The following is a 26,366-nucleotide window of genomic DNA, read 5'->3' on the forward strand; positions in this document are numbered from 1 at the left end:
ATGAAAGGGAAAACATCCACTAAATGTACTTGTCAGTGAGAGGATGTTTTCTAATATGTTGAAAATGTATGAATCTCGGCCTACATCACGTGTAAGTTGTTGTTATGGTAAATCCTTTGGTTTTGTGATGACCTGTTCTTACTCTTGCAAGGCAGCAACCTCATGACGATGAATTCCATTTTGCCGGAAGGTATTTTGACAGCAAATCCTAAACCAACAATGACTAGCGCTGCTAGCTCCCCCCCCTTCCACACCCAGATAAATAGCAACATTGTCTCTTGGAAACCAAATTAATTGAAATGATCTGGAACAAGCAGGAGGGGTGATGAGAACAGGTATAGACACTGAAAGTTGTCCATCCCCCACAAAAACAAATACTTGCTCTGTCACAAGCGACTGCGGACAGTCAGCTTTAGTCTTATACTCTGCTGCTCTCTCCTTAATCAGCCGTAGACGAAAACCAAGCTGCCCCAAAATTAGCTCAAACTTCTTCTGGAGAAGACCCAAGGAATTTATTAGCTAGTATGAACGCAGAGGATTCCTGGTGGTGCAAGACAACACTGGTTTAATTCAACAGCTGATTATGGCACCTTCACGTTCTGCAACATTGCTCTGGCTGTTTCTTGGGTAAATGTTCACTGTAAGTCTCCCAATGTATGTTAAGCATATTGTTAGAGTAGATGTTTAACAATTTGGCTATATTCCAGTTAGCTCTGTTTATGTGTTAACTGTGGTTTATGTGTGCATCTCTTTGAGCCAGTGATTGAGCCTTGGAATCAGAAACCTGAAAGCGGGCATGCTGTCTGTTCTGCCTCTCTCTGTTTGTCAAGTAGCTACATTGTCTTAGTAGAGCACAGGCCAAGCTGGAGTGCCTACAAAAGACACAACTATTGACCTGTGACTTAATCCTCTAATCTGCTCTATGCTGTGGTGTTGTTGTGCAACCACAAATGCAGAAAGCATTATCGTTCAGGGGAAAGGGCATGGTTTTATGATGGGTGGCTGCCCCTCTGCAGTGTGCCATGAAAACCTTGGCCATGGACGGCTGCTGTTGATTGTGAAGGTTGTGCAGTCCCTAGTCTTGGATAAGGCTTATGCGTGTCAATGCACATTCACTCACTTGTTTGCGTGAAAGTGATTCTATGTTTAAATAGTGTCTATGTAAGAGAGTTAGTGTATGACTGTACATGTATAGTATGTTCTCAGAGCCCACTAGGCTGTGCTATCACTTACAGGTACAGTATGGCTCCAGGAGCATTTTAAAGAGCCTGCACGATGGAGCTGTAAACCAGTGAAATGGGACATCAGGAGTCAAAGAGCAGCGCTTCAATGGCTTAATGATGCAGCGGCATCTAGCTCCGTCAGGCAGTAAACTCTTTAATATGCTGTTAATTATTTCTGAGAGATTGGATATTGATTAAAAAGCAAAACGGTTTTAATTATGACTCCAGAGCTACTGCCTTCCTAAGTGAGGACAATTTTAGGCATTACGTGAGAGGAACGTCTAACAGTCCACCAAAACCTTCTGCTCCCTGGTAGGATTTTGTTTTACCTTGTATTTGTTGGTTGGAAAGGAAGTGCTCTGTGTTATTGTAACCTGTGTTGCTGCTCCGCCACTCAGCCCCTTTTCTCAGCACCAGCTACAGAGCTGCCAATGCTAATTCACCGTTTACATTTGAAATTCATGACCCGATTCCTCCTCTGCGTAGTGCTCTCAGAACATGCATTGCCCACCCAGGTAATTCCTTCAAATCACGCTTCGGTAACTCAAGCTTGTTTTCTTTTTAATGCATCACTGTTGCACTTGAAAACAAGGCTTGTGCACAGTTATTTGTGAAAAGGGATGACATGGGTATGTTAAGTCATGTCACATTTGAGTTCAGTAAGGTGGCAGAAAGTCTCTACACTTTCTGTGAAGTTCCTATTCACCTGCAGTTATCTTTTATGAATGATATTCACAGAGATACTACTGTATAGTATTGGTCAGTCACTGGGTCTTAAATGTTTTTGTCATCCTAGCTGCATTGTAATATTTGAATATTGTGACTCAGACTACATCATTTCTTTTGTCTATTTTGAGTTGTAAAGTGCTGAATTGTACTCCCAGGGCAACTCGGCCTCTCTAGCTGTTTTATTACGTGACTTTGCTATGGGCTGTGGCTCTACTGGTGTGACGGTGGAGTGAATAGCTTGTTGCTCCCCAGGCAGACAGGCCCTACCTCACCTTACCTTTCTGTTTGCCTCAGAGGCTGGCTCAGGATTTAACAGCGGCCTTGGACAGGATCTAGGGAATGCAGATGAGGATAGGCACTCAAGACCGCCACCAAAATGCTCGCTCTGCCAGTGCCTTAAGTGGTCTATTTGTGATTCAGCAGCAGGATCTCACTGGCTGCCAGGCTGGCATGGAGTCAAGCTCCCAGGGGGAGTGTGTGTTAATGTGGGCCCCCAGGCCCAGGGACTAGGGTAATTGGGTTCACATGGTCGGTGTCAGGGCACCCCTGCTGCTTCCAAAACAAAGGCCACCTCCCAGCCAACCTGTTAGGACAGAGAGACAAACCCCTCCTGATAACTGCTCTGATTCACTGGAAAGGCTTATTGAATTACCGGAATGTTGTATGTGGTTTTTCTTGAGGACCTGCAGATTGCACAATGAGCCGAGAGCCATATACATGTGTATGCTGCTGTCATCTGCCTAGATCTCTTTTTCTTTCTTCCTCTCTTTATCCATTTCTGACTTTTTCTCTTGCCCTCCTTCCCACCCTCCACTCCTCATAGAGCTAACATGGAAAATGGCCGACTGCTGAGAGTATCGCTCTGATATTCCCAAACGGCATAATTACTGCTGTGTCCTTTCAGATTCCTCCCTTGGTTTGACTGTGCCTGCATTCAGGGGTCACAAAGCCTGTTGTTTGCTTCGTGGCCTCTCGGCACATCCTGAAGCAGCTCCCAGCTTCTCGAATACTTTGAGCCTCTGTCCCTCCGTCTGGTGTGCCTGCCTGCCTGCCTGCATGTCTGTCTGTTTATCTGTCTATAGCAGTTAGATACTGTCATATTCTGCTGATGCCTCTATTGCTGAAGGGCTTTCTCAGTGCCATGTACTTTGAAGATGTCCCTTTTGTTTGGCACTGACTAATAAGACTAAAGGTGTCCCTCTCTTGCCTTTTTAAGGTTCAGTGGGTTTAAAGGAACACAGGGTTTAGCTTCGCTTTGTTGACAACTCTCTCTCCTCTGCGTTTAACTGCCCCATAGCCACAGTTGCACTCCCGATTGATTGGCAGAATAATTATGGACTTGATTTGTTCAACCACAGGCGAAGTGGGATTGAGGGAGTAGGGGAACAGAGAGCATGTACACCGTTTCTCTTTTTCAAGAGCACAGCAGAGAGGTCTGCCTGCCTGCATCTTAAAAACTGACTGCAACACAACATAGCCCAACTAACGCTGACACATAGATAGCACTGTAAAACATACACACACTCACACACTCTGTTAGCAGCGAGGAGGCCCCGGTTGGCACCCAGCTTTGCTGTAGGCTGCAATAAGCTGAACAATGTGCTCAGCCGCGTGAGCGGTGAAGCGATAATTGACACATCCTAAAAATGCAAGTAAGGACTGGGTTATTAATGCTTTCTTCCTGGGGGTGGTTTCAGCGGAACCATTAAGCCTTTAATTGAGAAGGAAGACTGACATTAAAAGCTGTTGCCTTGGCATTGCCGTTACCTACTTTTTGTTTTTTAATGAAGATGAGGCTTAGGGTTCTTCACTGCATGATTATAGTGCTCACGTGCAATCACAATACCCAGACACATAGCTATTTTAGTTTCAGAGCTCTCAAAAATAACTCCGTAAGTCCTGTGCCTTGAGGGCTGGAAAAAATGAGGAATCTCCCTTTGACTGAAGGGCAGGTGAGTGGAGTTCCCACCCCTCGCTGTTTATAATCTCCCCTGCAATCACTAGGAAAACAAGGGCTTCTCCCACGCTGGATATGAAGCCGTTGATATGGAAGGTATGACCCGGGTTTCGGTCGAGAGTAAAGATGCCAAAGGCTTGTTACCAGGTTACATCACTGTTGTTGTTGTGAGTGCATGTGCCAGATCTTCAGGCATAGCAGAAGGAGCATGCTTAGTGATTCCCCTCTCTTTTGCCAAGTTACCATCACACTACAGGAAGATTCTTGTCATAATAAGCTTTCCTCTTTCTTCTTTTCTGTCTCTCTTCCTCTTTCTCTCTCTCTCTCTCTTCCTGTGTCCACACACACAAAACTGTGGCCGGCATTTAACTATCGGTAGTGTAAATATTTATTGTTAGCTGTTTGAATTCTAGTGGCATTATTTTGAATGCAGCATTCATCATGTCCACAGTCTGAGGTAGAATGTACGGCAGCACAGCTATCACAGGTCTTAATGGTCCTGTCTGTGGAGCAGAGCAGACATATGCTGTTGGAGTGTTAACCGTGACAGATGCATGACTGCAGTAAAAGGGGATTAATTGCGGAAATTGCAGATAAGTGCAGGAGAGCACTGGTCTGGTACCTATCAGCAGTCTTGTGTCTGCAAGCGGGAGTGAGAATGTGAGCTGAATAGCCTAACTCTTCCCTCAGAGAGGAAATGATGGCAGTGATGCCCAGGTTTTTGAGGGAAGTTGACTGAGAGCTCTAGGAGGGGAAATAGGGTAGCTATGGTGGGATGTATACATAGAATAATGTAATATATAATAGAAACACTTGTTTGATTGTATATGTCTCTGTGAGTAGGTATGTATGTATGTACCATGTGTTTGTGTACATACATATTCATTCATTCAAATACTCGGGTTGTGCAATTCGATTGGAATTAGATGACATTAGTAACTGGCGAAGAAATCAATTTTTCCATGGTGTACTTCCCATACTGATATACATTATCTTAATATTTGGTATTTTTAAATGTGCAAGACACTTCTGCAGTGCTTTACAGCCAAGGTGGTCTTGGGTTAGCCCTAACAAAACAACTCCCTGCTTTGAATGCAAAACACACACACACACACACACACACACACACACACACACACACACACACAGAAATCCAAAATTGACCTCAAATTAGTATTTACATTGAGCCAGGTTACGTTAAACATGAGTTGTCTGAGGAGCATGTTAATTGGAGAGTGAGTGGCACATCATTTGAGTTGATTTAAACTGTTGCAATTTAAGATAACATTAAATCCATAATATGGGCATACCTAGTCTAAAACATTGGAATTAATCTCTGTTAGTAAGCACTACCTCAAAATCTTCCCTTCATGCATTGCAAACAGCTTTTAACAGTGGGCCTTCATTTCTGCAACTACTGTGTTAGCCTGCAGGTAAGCTCATACAAATTTGATTTTTGAAACGCAGCCTAAGCTAATGTAATTGGGTTAATTAACTTTGCATGTTAAACATTTGGCAGATAGAAACAATTAAATGAGCATGTTATTTATTTATTGACTATTAAATTGATTATTTATTGATTTTTTTTTTTTTTTTTTTTTTTTTTTTTTTTATTATTATTTAAGAACTTTGGTCACCTACTTATCCCACTTGGCAGAATGTCCATTCAAAATGACGACGTCAGGTCGTTAAAGGTTGAGATAATCATATGACTGCTAACTGCTTTGTCAAATCACAAATGGGTGAAGAGAGGTGCTTAGAAGCCTTGGTGAGGTTTCTACAGGAACATGTGTTTGCTGTGTGGTGGTAAACTCTTTGCAAAACAAGCTGTAAGGCACACAAAAACATTGTGTTTCCCCAGTAAATACCTTCAATGGAAACGCTGCACTGGTTTAAACATTGAAATTGAATGTTAACATGTTAATGTGACATAACATGGTTGGAAATCTCAGCCGTTGATCTTTGACTCAGTAGGCTAAGCCTCTGACCAGTATTGATCTTGACCAACACATTTTCTGGGGGATGACTTGTCTTTGCCTACTGCTTCCCATGGGGAATGCACAACAGGCTGATTTTTATCCCTGAGTTTCTTTTTCATGACTGGACAGACTTATTTTGTAATTTAAAATATAAAATTACCCGAGCCATTCCCATTTAAACATCTACTCTCAGACACTGTTAAATATTATGATTCTGTGACGCTTGGAGTGTTGGATTTTGTGATGAAATGCTTTTTGTTACCTGTTTGTCTCCTTTGTCTCAACCCGCCTTGTTTATATCCGCATCAGTTACTTGTTTCCTGTGTTTGAACGGCCTCCAGAGACAGACTCAAGAACATACTCCATTTAGCTATGGACTGTACCTGACCAGGATGAAGTTAGTTTAATATTAGATATTTTGTGCATATACATAATCTCAAACCTTGGAAGAAGTGTTGTGCTTCCTCTATCAGTAATCCCAGATGTAATAGTCAATGTGTTTTCACTGTGTTGGCAACATGGTGGCTTAGTGGTTAGCACTGTTGAATCACAGCAAGATGGACCTGGGTTCAAATCCTGGCCCGGATAGGGCCTTTATGTGTGGAGTTCGCATGTTCTCCGTGTATTTGCATGGGTTTCCTCCAGGTGCTCTGGTTTCCCCCACCATCAAAATAAACATGTATGCTTGGTTAATTCTCCTGTTAGTGTCCCTGACTAAGGGGCTGGCATAGAACTGGACTTGATTCCTGGGCACTGTACATTGACTGCCCACTGCTCTTAATTGTTAGGATGGGACAGAATTTCCTTGCGAGGATCAATAAAGGTTAACTCTTAACTCTTTTCCTGGTTTGTATTACAAATTACAAAATGGAAAAATGGATTGCATGTCCAATATCAAAATAACAGCTCCAGTTTTATGGTGGAGTTATTGTTGGCAGTCAATAAAAAACGTAAGAGAAGTGTCCGTTACAAACGCAGCATGTGTTGTGGCTGCATTGCATTACAGAAAATTGAGACAGTTGATGGAGAATTTGTATCCTCTCGTCGAGGTGTGGAAATTTCTTGATTCTAAGATACATTGTGATGTGGACATTGATGATTCTGCATCAGTGCAGTGACAGATCATAATCATGTGCCCTGTCTTCAATGTCTTCCTGTCTTCTGATATGTCAAAACCTTATTTTGTGTGGCAAATTGTGGTCAGCCACTCACTTACTCACTCACTCTCTCACTTATTGACGTTTAGTCGGACGCATGTGTGAGATGGGCATGAAGATGCCGCCATGCTGCTTCGACTGCTGGGCACCCCTCTATGCCCGAGGCTGTATTCAGACAGAATCCAACAATGCGGCACATTCCCACAGGGTTGTGCAGACGCGTGCAGAGTTGTGGGCGTACTATCACAAAATAACGTTTTATTTCTCTTATTCATAGCTTTGGTCTCACTACTGCCGCTCCTTATCTTCATTCACTCTCTAGCTCGCTCAACTGTTTCTCTCTCTCTCTCTCTCTCTCTCGAATGCTCTCAGTCTACTCGGGCTCTCTCTTTTTCTCGTCTTTTTCAAAATGAGTTGGCAACAAAGCCTAACTTTAGATGCCAGCAGCAGTGGGAAATTTTCTTGCGGGTCGGTAAGCTGAAGAAACTCACTCACGGACGTTTAGTACATGCTGTGGGTCTGCACTGAAGAAGGATTTAGGTTTTGCTTGCACCAACTAATGAAAAATTAGCCATGTGTAGTATTACAAAAAAAAATTGAGGATGCGTTATATTAAGATGTATCGAGATGCAATGTGCAATTGAATCGTTGAAACGTGAATTCTACTCGAGTCATGAGGCCAGTGAAGATTCACACATCTGTCTTCTTCTTTACATGGCTGTTAAATGTCAGTGCAGAAATGTTCATTTTATGCAGTGATTTGTATTTTAGGGGTACTGAAAATTTAAGTGCTTGTTAAGTATAGCCATCAATTTTGCAATAGTGGGAATGGGGAACAGTGCTGATTTTATAACGCGAATGCTCACTGGCATCTCAGTACTTCCCTAACACGATGCAGTTGACGTAATTTGCTATGATGTTGTGTTGAGTAATCCCTGGTTGTTACTCAGCTTGTTGCCTCATAGAGGATGCTTGAATAAAAGAGGGTTTGGCACATGTATAATAACGGTGCTGTCAGTTTGATTGAGCCACTTCAGACTTACTAGCTGAGACAAAACACAATCGCTGATTTGCTGTCAGAACTCTATTGGCAGCAAAAATGTTGATACGTCCTGTCAAGAACTTGGCAAATTAAGATGTTTCAAAAATGCTTTCAATTTCTCATTCAGAGCTAAATCTGCCATTAATCCCTTGGGGATAAAGAAACTTGAGTTTTGAATGGAGAATGAATTTGACCATCCGTTTCGCTCTTTCAGCCCTCAAAACTGCTCTCAGTGCTCCATTCTAAAAACAAATTAAAGTTGAGAGAAAAAAAAAAAAAGATTTCTTGAGGCGATGACAGTGACAGAACCCCTCTCCCCTAGAGCCAGCCAGATCAAAGCAGTTCCATGTGTGTGGGATTGCAGTCTGCTCCCTCGGGCTCACAAGCATAGTGGGCTGAACTCTCTGACCCTGCAAGCCACTGTTGCCACTTCGGCTCTCTGCCAGGCCCAATGCCAGAGTGGTTGTGCCTCTCTGGCCTTCCCACACTCCCCTAGTGCTCCCTCTGTCCCGCTGACCCTTCCCACCTCCTAACTGCTGCTCTACCCACCCCTCAGCCTCGACACTGAACACATCCAGACAATCTTCCCTGACAAGGCAGCAGGCTGGGGCTTGTCTCTGCTCCGACCGTCCCAGAGCCTGGCAGGGCAAGGAAGGCAGCAGGGGGGCTGTCTCTCTTCCTGCGCTGTGCTGTGCTTCATTGTTCCTGCCACAGCCCAAGGTTCTCTAATTAAGACACCGACTTGGCCCCGCAGATTATGAAGCATCTGGATCATTAGCGTGGAGGTCAAATGGCATTCGTCTTGGTGTTGCAGGCAGAGCGCCTTTCATCTCCTCTTGCGTCAGCTCACCTCTCACTGCCGCCAGAAGGTTCTGCCATCGTCCCGCCTCTCCTCCTCAGTTGTACATAGGGCTCAGTGTCAGTGGAAGTGTTTCGATACAGAGACTGACATCAGTAATCATAAAATTCAATAGTAGTTTCCAATTTTTTGTTTTGAATAAGATACTGTGTCTGTGTATAGATATCTTAATGGCTTTAAGCTTACCTAAAGCAACATTTCATGATGCTGTTAAGTTAATTGTACTATTAATTAAGGCAGAGTGATGTATCAATAACACTGATATGTGAAGAATCCAGGTATTGTCTGTAGGCTTTACCCGATCAGGATTTTCGGGACCGATCACTGATCACCGATCACCGATCAGTGAGTTTAAATAAACCGATCACCGATCCGATCACATGAGGGAGCAATATGTCTATTTAAATAACTTGTTTATTTACTGTATGAGTATCAACGATCATCTGTCATCATCAATTATCTGTCTCAGACACTTTGAAGAAGTCCAACACCACCGACATGTTTGTTTGAATCCGACAGCGAATGACTCAAGATTCAAAAAACTTTATTGTCCGTCACATTGTGACAGGGCTCAAAACTAACATGGCGGTGGTGTGGAACTTCTTCGGAGTAAATGAGACAGATAGAACAATGCAACGGGAGCATCTGCAAAAAGTTTCAACACGACAATGACGTCATTGATCGGATCGGCGAATTAAGACATTACAGCCGATCACACAAATTGCATAAAATGCAAAATATCGGACAATTTGATATAGCCGATCAGATCGGTGGAAAGCCTAATTGTCTGGGGTTTTAGTTATAATAATATTTTGATAAGGGATGCAAACTCCACTCTTTTAGCTGGTCTATAATGTGCCTCTATACCTACTTGGCCATATTATCCACATTACTAATGATTGTTTGTGTAATTATTCTTATCAAAGCATCAAATTGTCATTCCTACAATATTTTCATAATACAGATATTGAGGTATTCAGTCAAAGATATTGTGATGTTTGATTTTGTCCATATCGCCCAACCCTAATGCCATTGTGCCATAATTTTTATACACTGTTGGCTCTCTAAATAGAATCAGACCATCTTCAGTCAATTTGGCTATATTGAGACCACCAGTCAACTAAAGTTCTCTGTGTGGTAAGAGTTAGACCAGTCTATTGGTTTATCAATAAATACATTGGGCTAGTGTCTACCTTTTTTGGAATATTGGATATCAGTGTGTTCATATTTACCCTCTCAGATAGGATTTTTTTAGACTTTTAATATTGTTTGACACTATCTCCCCAGTCTCTTTATTTTGCATTTGCAGTATTGTCTTTGTTCATTTTTATTCAAACCTTACATTAAAAAGAGATTTATTTTAGTAATAGCTTTGTTTATTTTTTTTATTTTTTTTTAATCAGCTATCAGCAGCTTCAGTTAAATAAAATATTGGCATGAGTAACAGTCCTAAAAAACATATCAGTTGAACCCTACTGTGTGGTGTTTGCATGTTCTCCCCATGTTTGAGTGGGTTTCCTCTGGGTGCTCCAGGTTCCTCCCACAGTCCAAAGACATGCAGTTCAGATGAATTGATGACTCTGAATTGCCCGTAGGTGTGAATGTGTGTTTGTGTGTTAGCCCTGTGATGGACTGATGACCTGTGCAGGTGTAGGCTCCAGCCTCCGTGACTGAGTAGGAATAAGAGAGTGTAGGGAATGAATGAAAGATACAGCTTGTTGTGGTGATGTATACTAATAGTGCACAAAGGCTGCTAGAGCAAATGAGCATACTGCACAATACAGAAAATATTCAGACAATAGATAAGATACAGATCAAATGTGTGTTAATGTATTTTCATTCGGCACTGTAAACTGTCTAGACATTTTTTCCTTTTGCTTCCATTTGTCAGGGAAAATGACTGTCATTAGCAGTTGGTGACTCATCTTTATTTCAGTTGCTTCATTTGTTTGTTTTTTGTGGGATGAGGAACTATCCTCCACCATGAGGCTGCCACACCTGTCAGTAGTCAGTCAACAAGTCAGTCTGTGATCTGTGCCTGTTGTAGAGATAAGATGAAAACACACCTACCAGTCTGTTCTTGACTTAAGGGATGGGAGAGTCAGCTCAAAGCCTGTTGCAGTCAGTGGTGTCATCAGGCCCACCTCCTTGTGACAAATCATTCTGTAAGCGTGCACAAAGGAACAGTAAAATGCATCGTGGAAAACAAATAACCACCCCTTTCCTAAATGATCAGGTAGCAACATTAAAATTAACATGCAAAAGTGTTTTGCTTGGAAAAATGATTAAATGGAACATTCAGGCCACCTAATAGGACTTAACACTGATTACAAGAGAAGATTTAAGAAGATACAGGCCAGCGCTCAACTTCATTAATTATCTTCCACGGACCAGATTTAGTTTTTCCGCTCTCAGAATTCTGTTTGGATATATGAAAAATGCTATAATCTTCCAGGTCCGCCTAGAGCTTGCTGACTGTCTACACCAATTCTTGATATTGAATTGGCTACTGGGCTCTTACCAAACCCCCACTGTGAGAGATCAATTGGAGAGGACAACCACAAACTGCTGCTGACCATCAGCCGCCAGTGCAGTTTGACCAATTTAGGAATTTTTCACTCTGTGTTTCTGCTACACCTCAAACCTGCAACAGAGGCCCGTGAGAGTTTGCAGTTGTACTCATTTAGGCTATAAATATGCACATCAACACCCAGAAATAGTCTACAGTATATGTGTGTTCTTAAGTGAACATATTGACAGTCTAAGCCAAATGGAGGTAATAGGTCAGCAAACAATAAAAAAAGAAATTGTAATCAGTTAGTTTGATAATGTATATAGCAGGGCAGGAGCTTATCTAGTGTTCAGACAGTAGCCACAGGTGCTCTGGAAAGAGAACACTAATATGGAGGAAAATATATATAATTTATTTGTCTCACTAAAGGCTGTTTAACTTCCTCCGTATGAGTGCCTTTACTTTTATTTTATGCTTCGACTACACCGTGATTGAGATATTTGAAGAACTTCATTTGTATTTTTTGAATACATTTCCTTATTGCATTCAAATATTTACACTGTTTTACACAGGAGATGTTGAAAATCTCAAGTATAATAAAAGCTGTAATCATCCCAAATCTGACAAGCACACACGCACACAAACACTTGTGGGTGCATGCTTAGTCAAGAAAAAAAAACCCACTACCTGGTAAGGATTGTTCTTATTTTTCTGCCTGTTCCCTTTTTCCCCCCTTAGACAGATTGCAGTGTCATCCCTGCACAGTGTTTTTTTTTTTTTTTTTTTTACACAGGGGCTTGTGTTCACCTATGTTTGTAACTTTAGGCCTCTGGACTCTGCCACTCTATTTTAAGACAGAGAGGGCAGTGTGCCGAGAGAGAGAGGGAGAGATAGACAGGCTGTTTTGCAGGCTGCACAGCACGGCAGACACGCACAAGGCCGAGGACAGGACAGTTGGCAAGACGACACTGGCTGGCTTGTTTACGGCAGAGGCTCCATTTGGGGGGAGGAAACAGGCAGGGGTTGAGTGTGTGTGCGTATGTGTGCGTATGTGTGTGTATGTGTATGTGTGTGGGGTGGGGAGAGGGGGAGGAGAGATGGGGTGGAAGGTGGGGGGTTACTGCCCTCAAGAGAATCGGAATTCCTCCTGAGCCATTCCCCCATTTGGCTGGCAGTTGTGAAAACAATTCCCTTGCATTTACTTTGTCTCTGTGCAGATGGAGTTCCAGCTATGAGTCAGCTCTGTGAGCAGCAAGTGGTGGAGAAAGAAAGTGGTGGGCTTGTGTTCTCCTGCACAGCGATTGGAACTGTTTTTTAGAGAGACACTTGGTTTTTCATGCTGGGGAACACTGCTGAGAGCAGCTTACCCTCTGATTTCTTTATAGCGTTGTTCTCTGCCATATTATCGTTATACTTTTATCCCTATCTATATTTCACTGCCTGTTTGCTATTTGTACCAAACAGTCGTCAATTAACAAAGCCATGTTTGTCTCCTGTCTCGCCAGAGTTGACCAAGAGAAGACTGCTAAGCTGATGTCCTGAACTGAGGGATCCCTGCCTTCATCCTCAAAACTGTCACCTGTCTTGGTTTGTTATACTCCACCTGGTCTGCCAGCCATCAGTCAACGACCACCACCACCACCACCACCTCCACCTTTTCCCCACCCCCTTCCTGCCCAGCCTGTCGTCACCATGACGTCGGAGCTGGAGAGTAGCCTGACCTCCATGGATTGGCTGCCTCAGCTGACCATGCAGGCGGCCATCCGCAAGGCAGATGCCCAGAATGCCCATGGGCCTGGCATGGGCAAAAAGAGCACCCTTCTGGATCCCAACACCACGCTGGACCAGGAGGAGGTGCAGCAGCACAAGGACGGCAAGCCACCCTACAGCTACGCCAGCCTCATCACTTTTGCTATCAACAGCTCGCCAAAGAAGAAGATGACATTGAGTGAGATCTACCAGTGGATCTGTGATAACTTCCCCTACTACAGGGAGGCGGGCAGTGGCTGGAAGGTGAGACAGGAAGACATTTCTTGCAGGGCTAGCACTGTCATTTATGTACAAATTAAGTCTGTTAATGACAAGACTTAAGGGCACGACAATGATGATGATGGTCACGTTGCATTGCAGTTGTACCTAAGCTTTGACTCCTAACTGCGACTGTGTGATTTTGATCAAACAAAATATTTACATTTTTCTTAGTGCTGGTGACAGTAATTGCTCATCATTATGTCTTCTGCCATGGTATGTCCGCTCATGTCACTCAAATGCAAATTCCTCTCTTACCTTAAGTTCAGCTGTTGACAGCATTTGTAGAAGATAGTTGAAAACAGGATTATTTGACTGAAGCTGTTTTCTGCGCGTTGTGCTAAACACGGTCATTGTTTTTCCTGCCAGAATAAAACTCAGGCATTGCACATAAGTCAGTTGAACAGGAAATATGAAAAAAAAACGAAGTTTTTAATATGAAGCGTTAAAGCTAAAAAAAAAAAATTCCAATAAAAACTTTTTGTCTGTCAGTCTGTGGATGGACAGCCTCTTAGGTGGCCACTCACACAAATACGACCAAGTCAAATATGAACATACACTATCCAAATTTTTGCTATAGTAGGTTTGCTGTGTGACCATTTTGGTCGCAATCTTGTAGCTCTGCCTTCACTAATGCTCAGGCTTCAGTCTTACCTTATTGATCAAAGGGAAGCTGCTGAGACACACGCATGCATGTGTACACATGCAATCTCTCTCTCTCTCTCTCTCTCTCTCTCTCTCTCTCTCTCTCTGTCTCTGTCTCTCTCTCGCTCTCTCTCTCTCCCTGTCTCTCTCTGTCTTTCTCACTCACTCATTCACACACACACACACACCCACACAAACACCCCACACACACACACCCCAGTGACTTCAGGGTAAACCCTGAAGGTGCGATGCCACTGGTAATCACCATTGTCACTTCCCGAAAGCTTCGAGAGAAACAATGACTACGCCAAATCACACTAAGTACCTTACTTCTCTGAATGAAAAATGGTGCAGCCCTGAGAGAACCATATGAAGTGTAAAACCCTGGATTAATATTCAGAGAAGTGGCCCCTATCTGTGTGAACACAGACTAAATAGCCCATTCATGGGTGGTATTATTCATTGCAGATGCCTCGATAGGAGAAGGCCATTATGCAGGAGGAGAGAGAGCCAGTGCTGTGTCATCATCTCAAGGAGGCCATGATATACCGAGATGAAGCTATGCTGATTGCCTTTTAAAGGGCCCAGATGGAAATTGATATTAGAATGAGTTTTCCAATCAGTCGACGTTTATTGGGAATAGAATCTTAGGCACTGCTTTATTGCAGTCAGACAAGATGTATGAAGCCCATTTCCTGGGGCGACAAGATCTGGTATGTGTACAGGCTGTATGGAGGTGTGTGTGTGTGTGTGTGTGTGTGTGTGTGTGTGTGTGTGTGTGTGTGTGTGTGTGTGTGTGTGTGTAGGTGGGGCAGGAGGAAAAGTCTATGCTGTATCATTATAAATGGTTTGATTTTTGCTTTTGTGGCAAGGCCTCTTGGAAGGAAATGAATTATTCTTTTTTGCAAATGTTGTTTCCTCTTTTACCTTTATCATTCCTGATTTAGTTGGCAGCAACTTAGTTTAGCATATTTCCTGTCATTCCACATTGTCACCATGCATGGTGTGTGGGCATTTTCAGCTCAGTGGCGACATCAGTATTTTGTATTTTGTGTGTAGCCTACCTTCTTTACAGAAGAGGACATTTTCTCTACATACATTGGTACAAGGTTGGAATACTGTTTTCCACTATGCAGGATGTGTTAACAGTTCTAGTTTCATCGTGTTGAGCTTTCAGTGGTCAGTCTGTATCCATCTGGATATTGTTTGTTATGTGGAAAAACATGAGTATGTCAAAATTAAGGTGTGTTCTACTATTGGACTTAGTGAAGTATTTAATTTTACACATATTCCCAGATTTTATTGCTGAGAAATATAAGGATGTGACTGAGTACTCTAGCTAAAATAACCACAGATAACATGCCATTTGGTTGACATTTTAAACCAAAGTGGCCTCCAGTACCAGGATCACATACATTTTTAGAATGGGTGGCCCCAGTGGTAATCAAATCTGTAACCCTGGCAGGGTTCATGCCCTACCCCGCTCTACAACTGAGCTACAGCACCACTTTAGATACAACAAATAGGACAACAACATATTAATTAACTAAAACATAACTAAGCTGTAAATTTGGCTTCAGTCATTTTGCTGTCATGTATGGTTAGTCATTATTTGGCTTTGTTAAGGAGATTAAGTTTTTCTTGTAGTTTGTCTGTCTTTCTGTTAGTATATCTCAAAAATGTCTGCATGAATTACTATGAAATATTGTGCACAGGTAGACCTTTGGCCTTTAGACAGTAGACAGTTTATCAGATTTTGGTGGTGATTCGGTATGGTGCAGAGTCCACAGATCAATTTAAATTAGAATTTAAGTGAAAGGAGTGATGTCTTTGGGTGTAACAAGTTTGAAGAATTGTTCAGCGTGGGCGGTGGTTTGCGCTCTCTGACTGCTTTCTAGTTTAGCAAAGGCTTGCCTTGCATACATCAAAAAATCCTGGCCTAAATGTGGGCTGCAACTGTAGAAAAACCCATCACATTTAAAAGTGTGAAAAACCACATCACTCTAACCAGGATGCTGTACAGCACAGGAAACGCTGAAATGGTGGTTTGACAAAGTGCGCACAGGCTCCAAGCTGCATCAGAATTTTTTTCTCATTTCTTACTAATATGGGGATTTTCCCTGCTGTGGTTTGATTCTTAGAATCTAAATACCTGAGATATGTAATTATGCAACATTTTTATGTGTATGTGTTTAGTATCCTCTTATTGCATAAGGCATTTGAATAAATTCCAATGCTGCCATTTCCTTGCCCAAGGCCTTTGAATAGTTTCCAATAGCCTCAGGTTTGTTCCTAACGGTTTTTCTGTGTCACACATCACACAAATGATATTTCCCTCTATGACTCTGCTAAAGCTTGGGAAAAGTTTTTCTCCTCAGCGTCAGGAGGTCATGAAGAGCTTGTACAGCAGTGAGGTATCTGCTTGGCTTTAAATTGTTGAGGCATGTGGGGAGCAGCATGTGCACCTAATTGAATTTGTGTAATTCTGTGAAATTCATGCAGGAGTAATAATCCTCCTTGCATTGTGACTACTGCCATGATATGAATCCACCTATGGTGTGTTTGTGTGTGCGAGTGTGCATATTTGTGTGTAAGTAGTTGGAAGCAGGCGTGCTTGGGTGGGGTGAATGTAGGTCGGATGTAGTCATCACTCCTCTATTCCCCCGGAGATGTCAGTCGCAGGAATTTAGGACTCAGCGCACGCATGCGTCTGTTCTGTATGATAATGCAAGCTGTGCCGGCGAGATGAGACCAGGCTAATCCGGGCGCCAGCAACTCATTTAATCATCTCAATAGAACTCCATTAGCCCACGCTTTTAAGAAATATCAATAAGTGCTGTCAATAAAAACAGATAATTCATCAAGGTCAAAAAATATGAACGCTGCCTTCGAGAGTGCGAAATATGTACCCGGCATCTATGAGCAAGCAATTAGATGGTGCTTTCTTATACCCTCTCAAGCTCTCTGAGGCACTTCTGATTAATATTTTGCAGGTTTGTCTAAATATACAGTCCTGTGGACCTGTAGGCCATATAGATTCAGTGTCCTTCTGTGAGGAAGCAAGTGTTTTGCCTAAAGAAAAGAGAGATTACTGAAGAATATTTCATCCTCCATATACCACATATTTTCAAAACCTTGCTCTGAGTTAGTGTAGTTACTTTTGCTTGCAGAACTTTCTCTTTTTACAACAGAACATGCTGCTTATCATACTTATTGTCTGTGTCTGATGTGCAGTAATTCATTTCAGTCGTGCTCTGTCCCTTCCATGTCAGTCAAAGCCATTACAGGCAGTGTGAGCTACCCTGATGACTCCTCTGAGATTAAAGGTAAACGGAACAGTGCTCTGTCTCCTCAAGGTTAAGAGCATGTCTTTCTGCCTGTCAGCGGCACTCGGCACAGACAAGAGTAGTGATGCCGTGAAGAGTTTTGGCAGTGGGTCAGTTTCTAAGATTATGAGTTTAACACTGACCGGATTATGTGGCTACCATTGTAGCAAGACACTCTGAGAACTTGCATGTTGGAATTTACACTCTTAGAAAATATTTTATGACTGTGTCCTCAATTTGAAATCACTGAAAGGCTTTACAAATGTGTAGATCAATATTTGGATGAATGGAATAGAAGCTGCAAACCTATATTTCCTCAAAAAATGTTTTCTTGAATATATTTTCGAGTACAGCAGCTCTGTGATTACAGCTCCTCAAATCTGCTGTGGCAGCCTCTCAGATGCTGATTTTTGCATCACAAATGACGAATCTGTGTGTTCTCACTTTTGCTACAAGTGTTGCAGACATTTGCTGCAGAAGTGATTTGCAGACCGGCTTCAAGACACTGTAAGGAGATAGCAAGGCGAGTTGCCTTTCCTTCCCATGGTATGGCTGTGATATGACCTAAGTCTCATATCACAAGATAGTTAAATTCACTTCACGATATAGCACATTTTTTGTAAATTACATGAATGAGTAGTTTATATAAAATAACCACATGGAAAAGCCTGTTTGTAATTACATTTTGAATTATATACTTGAGAAATAATTTTCTTCATAATCTTTGTGCAAATTTTTAGTTAAACAGTAAACAAAATATAAAATATGACTGTAAAGTAGAATTGTAATAATGGAGGGAGTCTACCGGCGATCTGCACATACTCCCCAACAGTGGACCAATTTTTTTCCAAGGCAACAATAGTGCTGTGAATGCACCATAAGGAGCGAGACTTCTCCAATCAGTTACCTAGTCCATTTACTTTTCTGTCAAAAGGCCACCACAGCTACGCCATAGGTGTGTGTACCTCCTGCAGAGGCTGCTGCCGGGGCTTCCTGCTCCTCTCCAAAACTCTAACTGCAAATACGGCAATGTAAGGCCGCTAAAGGCCGCTAGAATTTTTTGTGTGACCTCTGTGTTTTGTGCTGGTTGATGAAGACACCATGATGCCGGTTTTCATGTCTCCTCAACCGGTTGGAACTGAGGAGGTTTACATATCTGTTTTGATAATGCCAACTCATCCTCAAATTCTACAGACTGCAAGTGTCACTAAATTCACGGTGAGATATAAATCAAAATATCGCTTTGGAGTGAGAGTGAGTGGATACAGCTGTAAGTTCTGCTGTTTTTCTCTGAGCTTTATTAGCACAGAGATAATAAAATGACACTGCTACCCAGAGTTTTAGTGATCTGTGAAGTGTGACCCTCAGAACAAACACTCACACCGTGTCGACCATTACGGCGTAGCTGCTGCTACACTTTCACACATTGAGGATTTATCTTAAGCTGTGTTGTAATGTATGTTATGCAGTCAGTTTATGTTGCCTACGCTCATGTGTGCAGTGCAGGGGAATGCTAAGCATCATCCAAATTACAGAAAATAAACTCCCATAATTAATTACCATAACAAGTTGATTTGTGACACAAAGAAATAAAGAATAAACGATAAAGCAAAACATGGAATGATAGACATTTTTCTACCGTCTCACACACACAGAGCCCTAGTGGGAAGTAGGGAAATAAGAAAAGGAAAATAGCTGGTTAACTATATATAAACATTGAGAGTTCAGTGAAATTGATAACTGCTTGATGAACTGCTTGAATGCTAAAATTTATTTAGTTGTTGTTTTTTTTTTTGTTGTTGTTTTTTTTTTTATTGCATGTGCAATTTATTTAGTTGATTCCTTTTTTTTTTTAATTCAAAGTAAAGGTACTGCAGACAGAGTGCAGATCTACTTAAGCAAACAGACAATGCAGACATACAGTAGTGCTAAATATATGTTAATTTAAGTTCACCAGTTTTGTGTCCCATTTGTTAGTGTTATTAAATTGTTGTAATTTATTAGATTAAAAAAAAACAAAAAACATGATATCTGTGTCACAGATCGGCTGCTACTGTGCTTCATAAGTATCGGCATCTTCCACTGGAAAAAAAATGATATCGGTCGACCACTAGTTCTATATTGTGTGTATTGTTTGCTGATAAATAAGGCAACATTAAATTGCTTGATTTCTCAGTAGAGTCTGATAAGGGGTTTTCCGCATGTGCATTGACTGCATCAGTTTAGTAGCCAGACAACTTTTAACTAACCAAATCCGGTATGAATATCTAGTGATAACTGCTTACAGGTGATAAAATGCACCTTGCTGGGAATCATAAATAGGTAAACTTTACAAAATTAAGGTGTCTTTGATGAAAGTGGTATGTTTTTAGATCGCCAGGAGCAAACAGGAAAAAGCTGCTTTAGACGTCTCCTCTGACTGTGTGACCAATCATTGTAGCCCACAGAGGTAAATATTGACTTGCACATTTGTAAATCCTTTCTGTTAATATTTTCTGTGAGTATTTATTCCAATATGTAAGTTCTCAGAATTTTTGCTACAATATTATCATCATGCTGGATCCTGCCGGTGCATTAACTAGCTAATGAATTTAAAGCAATCAACCCCTCTACTTGATCCACATGGCTGTCTTAACCCCTCTTGATTGTGTCCAGTTCTCCTCCTCTCAGCTTGCTCAACCTAAAGCTTTGACATGCATTAGCATTCAGCCTTGTGTGACATGTTTAAACCTCAGTGTAAAAGCATTAAATGTATGGATATTAAAAGATTAATGGTCATTCGGTTGGTCTATGCAAGAGCTCTTGTTATCTGTAGAGATTTGAACTATCTGTTTACACAACAGGTTTATAATCCTGCTATGAACCTGGGTCAAATCTGATCAGGATTTCTGACAATGTGTGGCCTTTGGCACGATGTGAACACCTACAGATGGTGACAGTTAAACTGTGCTCATCTGAGCTCAGCCAGAGATAGAGCTACACGTGTGTGAATCTTATTTATTTTTTTCGTATATCTTCTATTATAAGTCCCTTTGGCAACAGTGTTCAGGAGCCACACCACACGTATATACACACACACAGACACTGACCTCCCTGCTCTTCTGAAAACCTTCTCCCAGCTCCTTGTAGCCTTACTTCAGGCAAAGTGTGTAAATTCCCCTCTGCATTGCTTCCAGGTGAAGAATGCCAAAGAAAATCTGGAGCAATTCTCAACCAGTTTAAAAATGCTTGAAATGTTTGTTCTTGAACTTTAACTGTTGAGATTGTTGCTACTGGCATGATTTTATTTTTTTTCTTTTCCACACCTGCGTGCAGAGAAGAAAATTAACAGGAAAAGAATGTAGGTTGCTGTTGATTGCCTAACATACATTGAATCTCCCACTGCATTTTCACTTAGGTCCACAGCTCTTACATGATCTTGTTAATAGGAAAATGTAGTTTTGGTCTGTAAATCGTCCAGTGTGCAGAGATGGGGCACAGCACTGCCTTCTGCTGGGGCCCTGGACCTTGCCTCTTTGATCTCATTATAAAATGCAAATACACAGTACCCTAAACAGATCAAAGGTTTGACTTCCCATTGGATTGGAGGCTTAATAATAGCAGCCTGGAGCAATTTTTCTTTTTTTTTTTTTTAAGAAGCGATTTTGGGAGCTACTGGTCCTCCAGGACATTATTTACTCTGGAGATAATGTTCCTGCTTCTCACTAGTGACTAGCTACAGCTCAGAAAATCCCTGCTCCTGTTGCTTATTTAAATGTGATCGGCCAGGTATGAGTATTTGTGCTCCCTGCCCTATCTCCCACCTCAAGCTTAGGTTTGCAGGGCCTGGAATCTGAAAGTGTAAAATTGCTTCGGTGCTAGTCTCTCTGATACCTCCATCTGGTTCCCTAGCCCTGTATCATCATTACGCCGTAAAGCAAGCATTTAAATTTTAAACGCTTTGCTGATATTGAATTATTCAGCAGCACAGATACATATTTCGAAAGCCACACTGCTCCTTTTGTCCCCACCACCCCCCCGCCCACACACCCACACACCCACACACACACACACACACACACTTTACACCCATCCAAAGATGTGACCTTTTTTCCCTCCAATATTTTTTTGTCATTTTGTATCAAAGTCCAGTGTGATGAGGACCCTAGTAGAAATGCAATCTGAGTAAGTGACTGAGTGGTACAGTTGTATTTTTAGCATTTTCGTCTCACCCTGGATAGCTTGTTAATTGTAGAGACAGCAGAAGTGGCTGTGCGCTGGCCCGGCACTGACTTTGTCAGGTGGTGGGAGGGGTAGTGATTCACTCGGCAGCCAGTTTGATCCTGCTGTGAGGCGGGTTCCCATGTCAGGAAGCTCCAGCCTGGCCACCCGCCCACCAGCCTCACCTTGCGCCCGCCTACCGGCGCCCCGCCGCTCACGCTCTGCCCCTCAGAGTGGGCGGGGAGAGCAGGCTGGCAGGCCTTGGCTCGGATACATTTTGGCAGGAGCTGCTGTCCCCGCACTCCGCTGAGTGAAGAGCTGACTGCAGTGGAGAACATAAAAGGCCTCAGGTCTCTAAAGCTGCCTCCTGTGGCCTGCAGGCCTATGTAGAGATGTTGGCTTCAATTTTATATGGAACTGTAGCTGTCTTTTCGACGCTCATGGCCACGACCTCGCAGTTCATTACGAATATCTATGGCTTCTGTTATCTTTTTAAACAGTCATTAAAACTAAAGGGCTTCCTCCCATCTGTTCTTCTTTGCTCACAAAGTGAGATGTGGCAGCCTATTGTAAAAGCTGTTGGCTACACTCATCAATTGATTCAGTGTGCTTCCTGCTCTGTGATAATGAGATCTGTTAAACAAAGTCGATACCTGACTCATGGGCTGAGACACACCACTTGTGCTACTGAAATTCCCCCCAATCCTGTTTTTTAAGGTTCATTTCTAATACTGATAACACTGGACAGAGATGGGCTGTAGGTCACTGGACACTTGCTAAGTCATAGTTACAGTGCACTTAATCTCTCAGTCAAGGCCAATAATATTGAGGCATGCTGTTCATTTGAAAGTTATCAGAGAAATACAAGAGCTGGAGAAAATTTGATACATTGCAATATAGACTAAAGGTTTTGAGTAGCTAACTCTAACTCTAACTAATCTTTATGCCTTGGTAAGTTAGTGCTAGGTTTTTGTCTCTTTGGTATGACAGTTAGGATATGAAGACCATAGTGTTACTGAAACCTCCATGAATCTTTAATAACTCTGGAAAGAGGGAAGGTTCTTCATTTCTATAGTATGACTTCCTGGACTGCCCGTTTATGCGGTGACTGAGATCATCACCTGTTATTGTCCATGCCCTTGCTGTGCCACAGATTGGAGGCTTGAGGTGGGGGCAGCTGGGCAAGAAAATTACCCTGGTATCATAGTTAAAGTTATGAACTGCAAAGAATTTGAGGCACTTTTGAAAACAACTCAAATAACTGGAAAAATCATTAGCTCATTCTCAGGTTCTTCTGAGGGGAAAATGAAGGGCTACGGGAGCTTCTTAGAGACTCTTTAGTCATTGTTCCACAGCTAGAAAGATTCAGATTAAAATTGCCCTTTGTTTTTCCTACATTTTAAGTTTGTTTTCCAAGCGTGTGACCTTTTGCTCCTTCTCATTTTTGTACTTGGTTGTGTATAGTCTTTGGGTAATGCACTGTATGCAAGTAAGAGCTTCATATTGTTGAGGGTCAGTGAAATGTTGCCTCGCTGTGATGAATTTTGTGAAACCCAATTGTGAAAGCTAATATTTCCATCTTATTTCAAATTCTGTGTCTATGCTGGAGTTGTTGTTGTTGTTAGGGTGAAGCTTAAATATGGCCTCTTCTAGGTGCACTGATTTTTGCACTGACAAGGAGGAGGAGAATGGGGCTGGGGGGTGGGAGGAGGAGAATGGGGCTGGGGGGTGGGAGGGGGCGCTGAGCCATGATGAATTCTGCGTGCTATAAATAGAGCCCAGTCCTTGGAATCCGCCTTTAACACTGAATCTGCCTTGTTAAATCCACCTAAGCTGGGTTAGACCAGCTACTGCTGCCACTGACTCTGCCTATACATAAAATACCATTTTCATCAAAGTCTCAATGAAAAAAGGATAATAAATAAATAAATAAATAAATAAAGAGAACTAACTTAGTCTGGGTAGGATACATTTTTTTTCTCCTGGTCTTTGTTTAATGTTTTTAATAATTTCCATAATTAGGGTTGCCTTCTCTCCCTGTAGAACAGTTGCTTCCTGTGAAGCTTGTAGCTAATTTATCTGCCAACATTTGAGCTTACATGCGCCTTGTTCCCCCTACATCTCTGCCAGGCGGTAACCTAGAGGAGATGGTGTGCTTGGTCCTGTTTATCTGTCTGTATGGGTGTCTGTCCATGTCTAATCTTACAAACTACTGGGCCTATTGGCCTAATATTTTTTGCGCACAATTACTGTATGATAAAGAACCTCTTCTGGTTGCTGTGATTCAAAGCCTTTGCACAGTGTTTGTTGTTGCTACTTCCGCTCTCTTCATTCACTGTCTAGCTCACTCAATCATCGCTGCAGTCTCACATAGCCTACTGTACATGGTTGCTATATGCAGGTCCCTTACTTCATTCACTGTCTAGCATGCTCGTTTTTTCATCCTATTGTGGCCATGTTCGCTCTGATTGGTGAAAAAATGCAGGACGTGTAGTGTGTTTTCTCTGAGTGAGTTTACACACTGCTGACCAGTAAGTCAACAGAACGCAGAACAAACACACCGGGAAAAAAAAACACACTGTAAAAAGTGTCAGAGCAGGAGGTTAAAATAGGTTGCCTGTATATCCTGACACTTTTCAGCCATTCTTCGCATGTCTTAAGTATCTTGAGAGAGAGAGGGAGAGAGACCTTTTAATAGTAACTTTTGAATTTTCCTATTTTAATTTATGCTCTTTTTGGACCACAGTCTCTGTTGAAAGCTATTTTACTTCTGGCAAAGAGCCAGACATTGCTCACGAGCCATACATCCCATGACCAATCGTATAATGTGTGTATTAAAAATCCATACAGATAGAGCAAGAAACAGCTAAACTCGAGAGGCTTTAGTTTATGCTACATTTTCTATACTGTACTATATTATATTTGAATCATACGGTAATTTAACTGGCAATTTGAAAAGTGTTTGACAATACAGTTGGTTACTGAGTCCCTCCCATGTTTTGCTCAGCACATAGGGTAGTCCGGCCTGTAGTCCGGAAAAGGGGAGATATGCCGGGCAGAGATCTACACCATACTGAGTGCACTCTTGTAGTTGGAAATGAAAGAGGAGAATGGCTGCAAGACTAATTAGTACTGACTGATTAAGGACCATGTAGAAAGTCTATAGTAACCTGAAACTGCTCATTTTGCCAGAGTCTGTAACTTGACTGAAGTATGTCCTCCACTGAGTATAGAGGTAGTGACTGGCAGCTCAGCTCCAGATCATTGGTCATCCACATCTGATAGGAATTTTAAAAAGGAGTAGACTTGCCCTAATGATTGGCATGTTGATAAAATCTGCATGGCAAGTAATTATCATGAGAATACGCCAGGCCAATGTTGTTCCTTTTCATCTTTGTTTTAATCCATCCTCTCTCTACTCTGGTAATTACTTAACCTCTGCCACCTTTTATGTCAGTCACCCACAGCTAATGGCTTCACTCTGCCGTTCACAATCACTGCTTTTTGGAATGATAGGAGAGCCGCCGTGCATCGTCACGAAATCCTGCTGCTGCCTGGCATTAAATGTTGCTTATTGATAAAGATGTCACTGTGGCTGAGGATATGTAGGAAAAGTGTTTTTGTCCTCTGCCCTGTCAGTGGAGCAGGATGGCTGTCTCTTCTCCTAGAGTGATATTTGATCATCCTGCCGGTGCATCCTCAGTGAGGTCAGTGGTCTGTGAGAGGGGGACAGTGACACAGCTGTGGCAGTGGAGTGGAACCAGTGATGGATGACATGTCAGAATGGGCTGCGTAGCCTTCCCAGGCGCCTGAATTGACAGGCGCAGTTCTCACATCTCGCATTCAGCATCAGCGGGGCTAATCGCAGGTCACACCGGCCACGAGTGTGACACGTGAATATCGCTCCGGTAATTGCTCGTTTGTCAACGTCGCATTCTCAAAGCACAGGTTTCTGCAGCTAGTTTATTGAATGAAACTTGCATTAACAAACATAAAAAAGAGACCAATTAAATTAAATTTCTGAATGCAAGGCTGTGTAAGCATTTCAGACTGTGTCCTCTGATGCTAATGTTGGCCATAGGCAAGGTGCTCAGGATAAAAGCATTGCTTGTATTTTATTGGTGGACAGTATTTGGCGAAACAAAGAAGGCTGAAATAAATGTGTAGCCTGGGGATCCTACATAAGCAGTGTTTCTGTGAATAAACATAATGACTAGTGTGAATGATATTCATTAATTTTCTTTTTGCTTCTGGTAACTGATGGTGAAGGGTAGATTCTGTGTTACTACAAATTTGTTGGCTCCTTTCTAGCAGTATGTAAATGGTTTTGTATGTGAGTGTGTGTATTCATGTGTGTGTGTGTGTGTGTCTGTGTGTGTGTGTGTGTGTGTGTCTGTGTGTGTGCTCATAGTGATTGTAATCCTAGCCCTGGCTTTAAGCCCTTCAGCTTGTGCTCCACCAGCCGCAAGGCCACAGCCTCTCCCCACCAGTTAATTGCATCTGAATTAGTCCATTAATGTGGCCGTGTAGAGGGATGAAGGGGTGCATGGAGGTGTCTGGCCTCTCTTGACCACTGCAATGTATTATTTATGGGTCAGCAAGTCTGGCAGCTCTGCATTAACTTGGCTAATGGACTGTAGTGGGGTCTGTGATTCCCTTTCAAAAAGGAATCAAATCTAATACATATAACAGGAAAAAAAAGCTTTTCT

General features: G+C 42.2%; 1 protein-coding gene across 1 annotated transcript in view; it reads left to right on the forward strand.

Annotated features, from left to right (window-relative positions):
- Positions 1-26,366, forward strand: part of foxj3 (forkhead box J3) — a 74,131-nt gene that overhangs the window by 14,878 nt on the left and 32,887 nt on the right. Inside the window, exon 2 of the mRNA XM_030051559.1 lies at positions 12,964-13,471. Within this exon, the coding sequence (XP_029907419.1) occupies positions 13,151-13,471 (321 nt within the window). The 5' untranslated portion in view covers positions 12,964-13,150. The remainder of the gene's footprint in view (positions 1-12,963; positions 13,472-26,366) is intronic.

This window comes from Myripristis murdjan, chromosome 5 (genome assembly GCF_902150065.1).
Source record: "Myripristis murdjan chromosome 5, fMyrMur1.1, whole genome shotgun sequence".
NCBI lineage: Eukaryota > Metazoa > Chordata > Actinopteri > Holocentriformes > Holocentridae > Myripristis > Myripristis murdjan.